The sequence below is a fragment of the Cynocephalus volans genome, chromosome 2, assembly GCF_027409185.1.
Source record: "Cynocephalus volans isolate mCynVol1 chromosome 2, mCynVol1.pri, whole genome shotgun sequence".
In the NCBI taxonomy this organism is placed as follows: domain Eukaryota; kingdom Metazoa; phylum Chordata; class Mammalia; order Dermoptera; family Cynocephalidae; genus Cynocephalus; species Cynocephalus volans.
The window spans coordinates 209839124-209851516 of record NC_084461.1 but is presented as its reverse complement, the minus strand read 5'-3'; the positions used below and the strand labels follow the sequence as shown (position 1 = coordinate 209851516).

The 12393-nt window shown below is 64.4% G+C and overlaps 1 protein-coding gene across 2 annotated transcripts; it reads left to right on the top strand.

Moving 5' to 3' along the window:
* Nucleotides 1–269: 269 nt before the first annotated feature.
* SCARF2 (scavenger receptor class F member 2) lies at nucleotides 270–11236 on the top strand. Of its 2 annotated transcripts, none has more exons than XM_063087832.1 (11): nucleotides 270–430; nucleotides 5459–5517; nucleotides 5604–5705; nucleotides 5884–6403; nucleotides 6517–6735; nucleotides 6874–7002; nucleotides 7580–7683; nucleotides 7765–7882; nucleotides 8076–8191; nucleotides 9354–9506; nucleotides 10329–11236. In XM_063087832.1, exons 1-11 carry the CDS (start codon nucleotides 270–272, stop codon nucleotides 11234–11236), a joined length of 2589 nt encoding a protein of 862 aa, XP_062943902.1. The 2 variants fall into 2 exon arrangements, with proteins under 2 accessions (XP_062943902.1, XP_062943901.1); XM_063087831.1 differs by having other exon boundaries at nucleotides 8061–8191.
* The last annotated feature ends 1157 nt before the right edge of the window (nucleotides 11237–12393 follow it).

The window sequence follows — 12393 nt, the reverse complement described above, 5'->3', positions numbered from 1 at the left end:
GTTCGCCCCCAAGTTTGCGAGCGGCCGCGTGGAGGCGGGGGCCGCGCGGAGGGGCGGCGGCGGGGCGGGAGGGTGGGGTCTGGCGCGCGGGGCGGGCGCTGCTGCCTGGCCGGCCGCGGCTGGCCCGGGATCAGGGAGCCGATGTGGAATTTCCTGCCCGGCCCGGCGCCCCTCCTGCCGCCCCCCGCCCGGCCTCGCACTCCGCTTCCGGCCGCTCTCGCTGCGGCCGCACCCGCGCCCGCGCCCACCCCGCGCCTGCCCCGCGCCGCATGGAGGGCGCAGGGCCCCGGGGGGCCGGGCCGGCGCGGCGCCGTGGAGCCGTGGAGCCGCCGCCGCTGCTGCCGCTGCTGCTGCTGCTCTGGCTGCTGCCCGGCCCCGCGGCGCCCCAGGAGCTGAACCCGCGCGGCCGCAACGTGTGCCGCGCGCCCGGGTAGGAGCCCGGCCTGGCTGGGGGAGGGGTCCGAAAGGGACGCTCGGGGCCGGGGGCTGGCGGCGCCTGGCGTTGGGGAGGGGGGCCGCCCGGTATCTTCCTACGCCCAACGCGCCGGCCCCTTCCGCCACCCTCGCCGACGCCGGCTCTGTTCCAGGCCGAGCCTGGGCGCCGAGCCTGGGCCCCGAGCCATAACTGCATCCGAGGATACTACGGAGGAGAAGTCACCTGAGGGGAGGACGGAGTGCCGCGGGCGCCCAGTGGGTGACACACGGTGTCCGAGCTTTCAGGAAAGACCCGGAGAAAAGGACCCTTGAGCCAGGTCGTGAAGGCCGTAGGGAGAAGCCAGGGAAGAGCATCTGTAGCGGAAGGAACAGCATGTGCAAAGGCCCGGGGCACGAGCACTGCTGAAGCTTGGAGTGGGGCTGAGGAGGGTGAAGGGAGAAGGAGCAGTGCTCTGGAGAGGTGGGAGCCGGGAGGGCTGGGGGCAGGAGGAAACTTAGAAGGGCAGATGTGTGTCTTAGCGCAGGAGCGGGTGGGAGGAGGACGCTGACTGAGGCGAGCACTGAGGAGCCGACGCTTAGAGTGGAACAGGCGGGAGTCGAAAGGACAACGACAGGCGCAAGGAGCGGGAGGATGTAGGAACCCCCGGTGACTCTCAGGTGGGGACACTGGATGCATGGAGGGGCCACGCAGAAGTGGGGCGCCACGAGGAGCCGGCTGGGGAAGCCAGTATGGGACAGGCGGGGGACAGACCCGGCCGGAGGGTGGCGGGCCCAGGTGCTTGCACAGAGGGCGAAGAGCCGAGGCCAGGAGAAGGGACAGGGGTCGGAGGCGACGGCGGGGGTCAAGGGCACCTCCCCGCAGGAGCAAGGAGCTAGCTTGTGGGGGCGCCTTGGCGCGTGGTGGGGGGCGCCGCACGGGGGCCAGCTGGAGAGGCGGCCGCGGGCCTTCGGCTGGGTTCCGTCGGGACGCCCTGGGCCGCAGGGCCCACAGAGGCCGGGTCCAGGGGCTCGGCGGGCGCCGCAGACAAGGGACTGTGAGGGGGCCGCGCGGGGTTTCCGAACTCCGGTCCCGAGGCGCGCAGACCCCTCCCCGTTGCGAACCCCGCCTCCGGGGCGGGGGCCGGCCGGGCCCGCCATCTGCTTCGCATCCACGCCGCCGCCGCCTCCCGGGCCTCCCCGGCCCCAGGAATGCGGTGGCGGCGGCGGCGGGCGGGGCCGTGCCTGGAGAGGGGGAGGGCGCGATCGCCGCCCGGCCCTGTCTACCCACCTCAGCCCTCCTCCCCGACCAGGGCCGCGTCCAGGGGTGGGGATCCGGTGGCAGGCTAGAGCCTTCGGGAGCCAGAGAGCCCTTAGCTCCCACTCCCCTTGCCTGGAGACCTCCCGATGAGGCGGCCTCTTCCAGTAACCAAGAAACCAAGTGCTGGGGTTTGGGTTCATATCCTGGAGCCACCCCTTCCCAATTGTGTGGACCTGGGCAAGTCGCTTAACCAACCTCTCTGGGCCATTGAGGTGGTTGAGGGGGCGATTACTGGGATGATGCGTGGTGAGGGTTAATAGGAAGGACAGCCACTCTGGACACCGCCCTCCTGGGGTCTGGGCCATCTGTTTTGTTACCCTCCCAGTACTTTTCAAGCCTTCATCCCTTTACCTCCTTCCCTTCCCGGGGAGGCAAGAGGACCAAGGGGAGGAGCATGTACTCAGGCAATAACATCACATGCAGCTACTGTGTGCCACACCTGTGTTGGTGCAGGGATACAGTAGTGAGACCAATGCCCCTGTTTCCGTGGTAGAAGAGACATACAGCCCAGAAAAGCAAGTGCGTCTAGACATCTAGCAAGAGCTGGGAGGAGGTGTTGAGTTGGGGAGTGCTGTGTCCTTTAGGGTGACCTGGGGGGACCCACTGAGAAGGTGGGTGTGAGCACAGGCCTGCCGGAGAGGAGGCAAGACCTGGAATCCAGAGGGCACATTGGAAGCACAGTGAGGAGCCATGGGGCTGGGAAGAGCCCTGAGAGTGAGGGTGGGCGGGCCACAAGGGTTCTGCTGGCTGTTCCAGGACTTGGGCCATAGGAGCCCAGGGGGCTTTGCACAGACAGGGTGGGATCTGACCAGGGTTGGCTGCCAGGTGGCTGCAGGAAGGTGGAAGCTAGGGCCATTTAGGAAGTCAGGAGAAACAGGAGATTGAGAGAGGCTGGGGCAGGACAAGGGAGAAGTGGTCCCATCCTAGATGTAGTTTAGAAGATACAGCCAAAGTACTTCTTGATGGATCTGCCACGGGCAGGAGAGAGGAGTCAGGGATGCCTGCTGGGGTCTCAGTCTCCCACCATAGAAGGACACGGGTAACCCTAGGTGGAGAAGACTCCGAGTGCAGAGGTCAGAAGTCAGGTTTTAGATGGGTTGAGTATGAGACCCCCATGAGGCCTCCCTGTGGTGACATCCATCAGGCAGTTGGATTTGCAAGTCTTGCATTGAAAGGAGGGCCCTGCTGGAGGGCCTGGAGGCATTTTCAGTGTCCCGATGTGACCCAGTGACCTTCCTGAGGGAGCTAGTATGGACACAAGGGAGGAGAGGAGAGATCTAAGGATGGGGACAGAAACCAGAGGAAGGGTGTCCAGGATGCAAGAGGAGAGCTGGGCAGTTGTGGGACCCCAAGTGGCCTGGCAGGCAAAGAAGCCTCCTTGGTTGGATTTGGCAGAGAACGGGGACAGGCATGGCACAATGTGCAGGCTTTAAGATGGAAGAAACTACAGTGGGTTTGAATCACTTCAGTAATAATGATCTGCAGAGGGAGCAGCCTGCAGCACATCACGCTTGCTGAGGGCCCTGGCCAGCCCTTGGCCTGGATCCCCAGGGCCTCGCTGACTTACAGAGCAAGTATGGAAACTGCTCCCTACACCAGGCCCTCTTTCTACACCCACCTTCACAAGATCTTGAGAGGCTAGGCTTGCCACCCCAGTCTGGCCTGTCTGCCAGCCTTTTGAGAGGGAAAGCCTCTTGTTCTGGGCTCTGTCCTGCCTGTGGGTGTCAGCTCTGCAGGGGTAAGGCCTGGGTGCTAGTGGTGGCAAGTGGACTTGGGCTTCCTGGAGCCTACTCCCAGAACTCCAGGTTCAGCATGGGCTGGAGAACAGCAGACAATGACTTAAACCATAGCTTGGCTCTCTTGATCGTCTTGCCAAACCCATGGGCACCCATTCTATAGCTAAGGAACCTGAAGTTCAGAGAAGTTAAGCTCCATGGCTGAGGTCACACAGCAAATGGCAGACCCAGGCATCAAACCCAGCTGAGTGTGGCCCTAAAACCCAGCTCCTAGCCACAGAGCCACAAGGCCAAGCTATCCGGAGTAGAAGGTGGGCAGTACTTCCAGGGCCATCTCTGCAGGCGATCTGGCAAGGTTGACTGTAGTGGGGTCACCTGCAGAGGCTCTCTATCCAGAGACCAGAACCAGGTAGAAGGGGGAGGGTGATGGGCCAGCAGACTTGGGTCTCCCTGCAGATGGGTCCCTTGGAGCCCCCAGAGTTAGGACTGGCTGGGTGGAGACAATGGGGGGCAGGAAAAACCAGGCCTGCTGTGTATTCCAGTTTTATTTGTAGAAAATACACCAGGTCTATTCCCCACAGTTCAGGATTTTATGGGTCCTATTCCCCAGGTCCCACCTTTGGCCTGAGGGAGAACCAAGCCCTTCTGTGGGGAGGGACCACCCTTGGGGCCTCAGTGCCCTATCCAGGCTGTGGCGGTTATCCAAGCTGGAGAACGGTTATGGGTATCTTCTGCAGCCTGGGCAAGAGTGTACAAGCACGTGTGGGGCAGTGGTAACCTTTCCCTTCCCAGTCTGTCCCACCCCACCCCAGGGGTTTCAGGCCCCCTCTCAAACTCCCACCACCACATGCTGATTCTAGATTCATATCTTTCTGAAGAAACACACTCCTTTTTCTCTGAAGTGTGAATGGCTACTCCACGCCTTTAGGGTTGAGGCAAAGTTCCTCTGGGTCTGATGGCACCCTAGGAACCTAATCGCAGCCTCAGTGGCTGTGGCTTCTCAGCCTCCTCTGCCCCCTTAAATGTGGGCACCCCCTAGCTCAGCCCCAAAGGGCCCTCTCCTGCCATCACATTTTCACTGGGCAGGGCCTCCAAAACTTCATGCCCAAACATCTCATCTGATCTGCCTAGGGTTTTGGAGGCTGCACCAAACTGAAATGCTACAGTTACAAATTACCTTCTACAGAGGTTACATCATGTACTGCGTAATGCCAAATAAAATTAAACGAGAGTGAAACAATAAGTATAAATAGATACTCTAGTATCTCCTTCCTTCACCCCAAGTCTGCCCTCAGGCTCTGGAGCCCTCACAGTTTTACTTTCCTTACACACATGGAGGACTCCCTATGTGCCCTGCTCCTCCCCTAGCCGCTGGGTGGGCCAGCCTCCCCCCAGAAGTCCCATCTGCCAAGTCCACACCCCACCTCGCAGAGGCTGCCCCTTCACCCTTGCTCTTCGCCTCAACTGGGCATCCAGCTGTGTCCCTCTGGCCCAGCCAGTCCTGGTGCTGTCCAGTCATGTCACATTTGGATCCTTGACACCCACCTGGCCCAGTCCCTCTTCCTGAGGGACACCCTAGACCCCAACATTTTAGCAGGTCCTGACAGCCCAGGATCTTCTGCTTAGCCCTCACCTCACTGCTGCGGCTCCTGGGAATCAGGGCCTCTTTTCTAAGGCCTAGTGGCTTGGGGAGGAAGGCACAGAAGAGTTTGGTGGCATGCAGAGGAGTGGGGGGCCCTTTTGGGGGGGGCTGGGAAGTTCTTAGAGGTTAGGTCTTTTTGTGGTGTGCCCTCTGCCCCCTCCCAGAGTGCTGGAATTTGTGTCTCTTATTCACTGGGAGTCTCCTGCACCTACAGCAATGCCTGGCAGGGCCTTCGTAACCACCTCCCTAGGGCAGGACCGCGACTGTGGAGGCTGCCCAGTTGGGAATGGGGATGGGGGGGTGCAAGGACTGGGGCATCAGGCTCAGGCGTTCTCTCTCTGCTCGCAGTTCCCAGGTGCCCACGTGCTGCGCTGGCTGGAGGCAGCAGGGGGACGAGTGTGGGATTGGTGAGTGGGACACCCCGGGGACCTGAGCAGGGAGGCGGGGAAAGGAGATAGCACGGCGCGGCAGCTCGGGTCTGTCTCGTCCGCAGCGGTGTGTGAGGGCAACTCCACGTGCTCGGAGAACGAGGTGTGCGTGAGGCCGGGCGAATGCCGCTGCCGTCATGGTTACTTCGGTGCCAACTGCGACACCAGTGAGCGCGGGGCGGGGCTGGTACTAAGCAGTAGGGTGGAGCCAGATCCAGGGACTGGATTCAGCTTGGCGGCGGGTCCTCAGAGGCGGGGGCTGGGGTGCGGGACGCAGGCAGGTTCCGGCTGGGCTGGGGAAGGCAGTGAAGCACCCAGACCTCCCACCCCCGTTCGTCCCTGCAGAGTGTCCGCGCCAGTTCTGGGGCCCCGATTGCAAGGAGCTGTGTACCTGCCACCCTCACGGGCAGTGCGAGGACGTGACGGGCCAGTGTACGTGTCACGCGCGGCGCTGGGGCGCGCGCTGCGAGCATGCGTGTCAGTGCCAGCACGGCGCGTGCCACCCGCGGAGCGGCGCGTGCCGCTGCGAGCCCGGCTGGTGGGGAGCGCTGTGCGCCAACGCGTGCTACTGCAGCGCCACCTCGCGCTGCGACCCACAGACAGGCGCCTGCCTGTGCCACGCAGGCTGGTGGGGCCGCAGCTGCAACAATCAGTGCGCCTGCAACTCGTCTCCCTGCGAGCAGCAGAGCGGCCGCTGCCAGTGCCGCGAGCGCACGTTCGGCGCGCGCTGCGATCGCTACTGCCAGTGCTTCCGCGGCCGCTGCCACCCTGTGGACGGCACGTGCGCCTGCGAGCCGGGCTACCGCGGCAAGTATTGCCGAGAGCCGTGCCCCGCCGGTTTCTACGGCCTGGGCTGTCGCCGCCGGTAAGCCTGGGGCCCCGGAAGGGAGAGGAGGAAGGAGAAGGGCGGGGGGGGTGCCCACGGGGACAGGGGTGAGGCGGATCCCGACCCTGCCTAGCCTTCCGCCCGGTCCCCAGGTGCGGCCAGTGTAAGGGCCAGCAGCCGTGCACTGTGGCCGAGGGCCGCTGCCTGACGTGCGAGCCCGGTTGGAATGGAACCAAGTGCGACCAACCGTGCGCCACCGGCTTCTATGGCGAAGGCTGCGGCCACCGCTGCCCACCGTGCCGCGACGGGCACGCCTGTAACCATGTCACCGGCAAGTGTACGCGCTGCAATGCGGGCTGGATCGGCGACCGGTGAGCAGCCCGTGCCTGCATCGGCCCAGACACGTAACCCCCAGCCCTGCCTTCCCCGAAGGCCTTCCGCGAAGAGCACTGTGGGCTTTGGGTCCGTTTGCCTCCATGTCTGCTGACCTTCGTTCCCCTTGTTCCAAGGTGCGAGACCAAGTGCAGCAATGGCACTTACGGCGAGGACTGTGCCTTCGTGTGCGCCGACTGCGGCAGCGGCCACTGCGACTTCCAGTCGGGGCGCTGCCTGTGCAGCCCTGGCGTTCACGGGCCCCAGTGAGTGCCCCGGGACCCAGGGAGGGTTGGGAGGGTTATGTACTGACACAGGGGGCTCCAGCCAGACCCTAGGGGCTGACGAGTTGGGACCCAGGCTGACCTCAGCCTTGGCCCCTTACCCCAGCTAGGGAGTGACAACAGGCTTTTTAGAGCAGTTTTCTGGCCTGGTGAGGAGCCAGACCTGGCGTCCAGTTCAGCCTGTGGCCAGTGGGGCTCCTGGGATGACCCCGAGCTGGTGTAGAGCAAGCAGGGACCCCCACTTACAGCCAAGGGTGTGGTCTGGCAGTCCCTCTTCCCAATCACTCAAGTCAGCCCCAGAGATGGTCACTGCGGCCCGGTGACCAGGGCCCCACCCCTCAGAACCCCTTCCGCAGGTCGTGCACACATTCATTTCCAAAACATTGATTACCCAGTGTGTGCCCGCAGGTGGGGGTGGGCATCAATCCCTGGAGAATGGAGCTAGAGAGCCCGAATCTGGGACCCGGGACCCGGGTCAGGCAGGCCTCGGGGACCGGGGCGAAGGCGGGAGGCATCCGGGAGGGCCACAGCGGCTCGCCCTGACCCCGCGCCCCCGCAGCTGTAACTTGACTTGCCCACCCGGGCTTCATGGTGTGGACTGCGCCCAGGCCTGCAGCTGCCACGAGGACTCGTGCGATCCTGTCACCGGTGCCTGCCGCCTAGGTGAGTGGGTGAGGGTCGGCCCGTTGGAGAATGGGGGGAGGGGGGTTGCGAGCCCCCGCAATGAACCGGCGCCCCCCACAGAGACCAACCAGCGCAAGGGCGTGATGGGTGCGGGCGCGCTTCTTGCACTACTCCTCGGCCTGCTGCTGTCGCTGCTCGGCTGCTGCTGCGCCTGCCGCGGCAAGGACCCCGCGCGCCGGTGAGGCCCGACGCGGTCCCCGCTCTCTCGGTGGTTGAGACTGCACACTGTGGCGCTCCCCGCCCTTCCTGAGCCCAGGCCCCGCCCCTGCGCGATGGCCCTACCCTTTCGGCTCAGGCCCCGCCCTCTCAGGGTTTCGACCCGCCCCCTCGAGCCCCGGCCCCGCCCCTTCGCTCAGGCCCCGCCCTCGCAGGGAGCTCTCGCTTGGGAGGAAGAAGGCGCCTCAGCGACTGTGCGGGCGCTTCAGCCGCATCAGCATGAAGCTGCCGCGGATCCCGCTGCGCAGGCAGAAGCTGCCCAAAGTCGTAGGTAAGGATGACGACGCGGGGCCTCTGGGGGAAACACCTCCCGGCGCAGGAGGCTGCAGGGAAATGGATGTGAAGAGGTCCAGGGCTCGGAGTAGAAATGGGAGACCTTGCGTGTTGGTGTGGATGGGCGTGAGGAGGTGTGACCAGAAGGAAGGAAAGGGGATGCTGCTGCAGGCGAGGCCGGGGAGGAAGGCAGTAGTCCTAGGTGTGCGGGCAGCTGTGGGGGTGTGCGTGGGCCCTGTGAGTGATTGCATCAAGGGCATTTGGACATCTGGGTCCAGCAGGCCCCCCAATCTGCAAGGGGACGTGTGGGCACGTGTGCGTGGGAGTTCCCTGCCCTTAAGGAGAAGACCCGCTCTCCTGCCTGGATCGTCAGTAGTGCCCTGAGTCCCTCCTCCTGGAAAGTGGGCAGACTGGTCCTTCCGGCCCCCACCCTACCAAGGGACCCCGAAGAGGAGGGGATATGCTACTCCTCCCTGTCTGTGTTGACCCTCTCTTTTTTATTTGTTTCTGAAGATGGGTTGGGGGGGTGCTCAAACTCTTGGGAGGTAAAGAAAGAGAGCTGAGGAAACCCTTGGCCCACCCAGCAGCATAGCATCTACGGATGTAGGTGTGGGGGCTGGGCCCTACATCCCACCTGTGGAATGGAGCCAGCCTCTGAGATCCCTCATTGTGGAGTCTGCATCCCTGGAGTCCAGGCCTGGGGAGTGCAGCCTGCTGAGATGGGCTGAGTCAAAGGGTGGCCTTGCTGCACATTTAGACTCAAAAGTGCTTCATGGTTCCCTGGGTACCACAAGATAGCGTCCAAAGCTTGGCTTGGAGGCCCTGGTGGCCTGTCCCAGCCAGGTGCTCTCTCCAGCAGCTCTGTCTCCCACCTTTCGGCCTTTCCCCAACACTTGAGCCCAACCTTTCCCAGCTCCCTGGCTGCGCATGCTTGCCTTGCACTTTTGCACATGGTGTTCCCTCTTTCTTTACCAGTTCACCTCTACCTATTTTCCAGTGCAGGACCAGTGTCACTCTACCTGTTGAATTGCCTGTCCCACCTGCAGTCTTAGGGTAGGGCTGGTCTTGATCACTACATCAACACTTGTGGCAGAAGGGCTAGTGAGGGCACAGGCTGGGCAAGGCAGGGCCCCAGGCAGCTCTGCTCACTCTTTTCCCAGTGGCGCATCACGACCTGGATAACACACTCAACTGCAGCTTCCTGGAGCCACCCTCAGGGCTGGAGCAGCCCTCACCATCATGGTCCTCCCGGGCTTCCTTCTCCTCCTTCGATACCACCGATGAAGGCCCTGTGTACTGTGTGCCCCATGAGGGTGAGTGATGCCCTGCTGGGGCATTGCTCCAGCCTAGTGAAAAGCTCCAGCTGAAAGATCTCTGTGCCGGGGGTGGGGCAGGCATCATGGAAGGAAGGGCATGGTGATGCCGTTAACTGTGGGTAGGTCACGTAGCTGAGGCTGCAGAGCTGGATTCTGTGCTGCCCAATGCCAGGCTGGGGTGGGGTGTAGGAAGATAGGTGGGCTCTCCAGGTACTAGCTACATCCCAGGTTCACTTCTGGAGGGAAACCAGGCAGAAAGAAACTTCTGGGCCTGGGAAGGGGGTGGTAGAAGAGACAGGAAGGGGGAGCCACAGGGTATGGGGATGCACCTTTGCCTGCAGCCTTGGGCCCACTTACAGCAGGAAGGAGCCTGACTGGCTGGGATTCTGGCCTCTCTTCTCCCTTGACCATCCCCCTGGGTGATGACCCTAGGAAGGTGACAACCCTCTCAGCCTTGGAAATCTTACTTCTTAAAGGAATAAAATGGAATCCCCTTGGGGATGTTGGGGGGGGGTCAGATTTGATGATGGGGCCCCGGAGGCTGGGGGTGTGGTGGGGAAGGGGAGTGAGGCCAGGACAGGGCTGGGCTTCAGCCCAGGAATGTGCCCTTCACTTTCCAGCAGTCAGCCACACACTCTGAGGCTCTGAATTGTTTGTGGTTGGTGCTATGAATGTGCCAGGCATGTCTGGATGCCAGGGCGACACGGCACCAGCCCGGGCCGTGGTAGAGGAGGAGGGAAAGTGAAGGTTTGCGCCCGGAGGTTGGATGAGCTGGAGCTATTCCAGGAAATGGTGACCATCCCGCTCTTCCACTGTCAGAGGCGGCAACCGACAGCAGGGACCCAGAGGCCCCCACCGCCCCTGCGGAGGCGCCAGCTTCGTCCCTCGCGCCCTTGACCACGCCAGCGTCCGCGGAGGAGGCGACGCCCTTCCCCGCGTCCTCCGACAGCGAACGGTCGACGTCGAGCGTGGAGGGGCCCGGCGGGGCCCTGTATGCGCGCGTGGCCCGGCGCGAGGCCCGGCTGGCCCGGGCCCGGGGCGAGGCTGGGGGCCTATCGCTGTCGCCATCGCCCGAGCGTAGGAAGCCGCCACCACCCGACCCCGCCACCAAGCCCAAGGTGTCCTGGATCCACGGCAAGCATGGCGCCGCCGCCGCTGCCCGTGCGCCCTCGCCGCCACCCCCGGGCCCCGAGGCCGCGCCCAGCCCCAGCAAGAGGAAACGGACGCCCAGCGACACGTCCGCACGGCCGGACGAGCCCAGCAGCCCCCGGGCCCGCGACCCGGTGCAGCGGCCCCCGGGGCTGGCCGAGGAAGCGCCTGCCGTCGCCGCACCCTCGCCGCCCCGGGCCCGAGTGCGGGGCCGCGGCCCTGGCCTCTCGGAGCCCACGGACGCCGGCGGTCCCCCGCGCAGCGCGCCCGAGGCTGCCTCCATGCTGGCCGCCGAGCTGCGCGGCAAGACTCGCAGCCTGGGCCGCGCCGAGGGGGCCCTGGGCGCGCAGGGCCCCCGGGAGAAGCCGGCGCCGCCGCAGAAAGCCAAGCGCTCCGTGCCGCCCGCCTCGCCGGCCCGCGCGCAGCCCGCGCCTGAGGCCCCGGGGCCCGAGAAGGCGGCGGTCAGCGCGCCCGCGCCCGAGACCCCCCGGAAGAAGACCCCCATCCAAAAGCCGCCGCGCAAGAAGAGCCGGGACGCGGCGAGCGAGCTGGGCAGGGCGGGCGCGCCCACCCTGTAGCCGTCGGCGGCCCGCCGCGCCCGCAGCTTCCCCTGGCTTAGCAGCGCTGCTTGCCGCCCCGCGTGCCGCGCCCGCCGCGCCTCCCGCGCGGCCTGGGCACGGCGGCCTCCCATTGGCCGAAGCCCCGAGCGGCCTGGCGGGAGGCTGCGTCTCATTGGCTCAGGCCCCAGCAGCCTCTCCTCGATGGGAGCGGCGCGCTCAGGCGGGAAGGCCTCGTCCCACTGGTCGAGGCCTGGTAGGCGCTTAGCAGGCTACTCCCTCCCCATTGGCCGAGTTATGGAGCGCTCCGTCCAGCCCGCGTCTCGCTGGACAAGAACAGAAGGATTGTACGTAGCGACCACCTCTTACTGGCCAAGAGTGCACTTGGCTGGGGCTGCCTTCTCATTGGCTGAGGCCAGAAGCACTAATGCCTCGGCTGCCTCTCATTGGCCAGGGCCTGGCGCCCCTGGCTGGAGGCTCCTTTCCTTGGCTATATAGCCCGAGGATTCTTCCTCTGGCCAGGCTCCAGGGCATCTGGTTGACCCGGAGCCTGGGGAGGAGGGCTGGTCTCTGCTCCTCAGAGGCCTCAGCGTCCCTGGCTTGGCTGGTCCCACCTCTTCCCCCTCCCCAGTGCCCCCAGCCCCGGCCCCTCAGCTGTCGAGCTGGTTTTGATGGCCTCCCACCGTCCCACTCGAGTGGGAACCCCAGGGGCGACTCCAGTGGCCTGAGGAGATGTATTTATAGGCCCCCGGCAGGGCTGCTCCCACCCCACCCAGGTGCCCCAGGATGGGCGCCTCCCGGCAGGGGCTTGGCCAAAGCTTTCTTAATAAAGTGCCTTTTTCCCCCCTGTTCTCTGATTACTTCCTGTCCGCGGGCTTTGGGCAAAGATATCCCCCAAAAGAAATAGCATGTGACCTCTTCTGTCCAGCACTCACATCCCCAGGACCTCTCCACCTAAGCCTTGGAGCCCAGGTATGGGTCTCCCGGGCCATGCTGGAAGTAGCCTGGGCCCATCTGTCCATCATTATTTGTTTATCAAACTTATGGGGCCCCGGCCCTGGCCTGTCCCATCCTGGACTGGTCTCTTGGGAGGAAGGATGGGTTAGGTCAGATCGGGTGGAGCCCCTCACCAGGAAGGGCAGGTGGTGGGGCTTGTTTCTGATCTGTGCCTTCCCCAC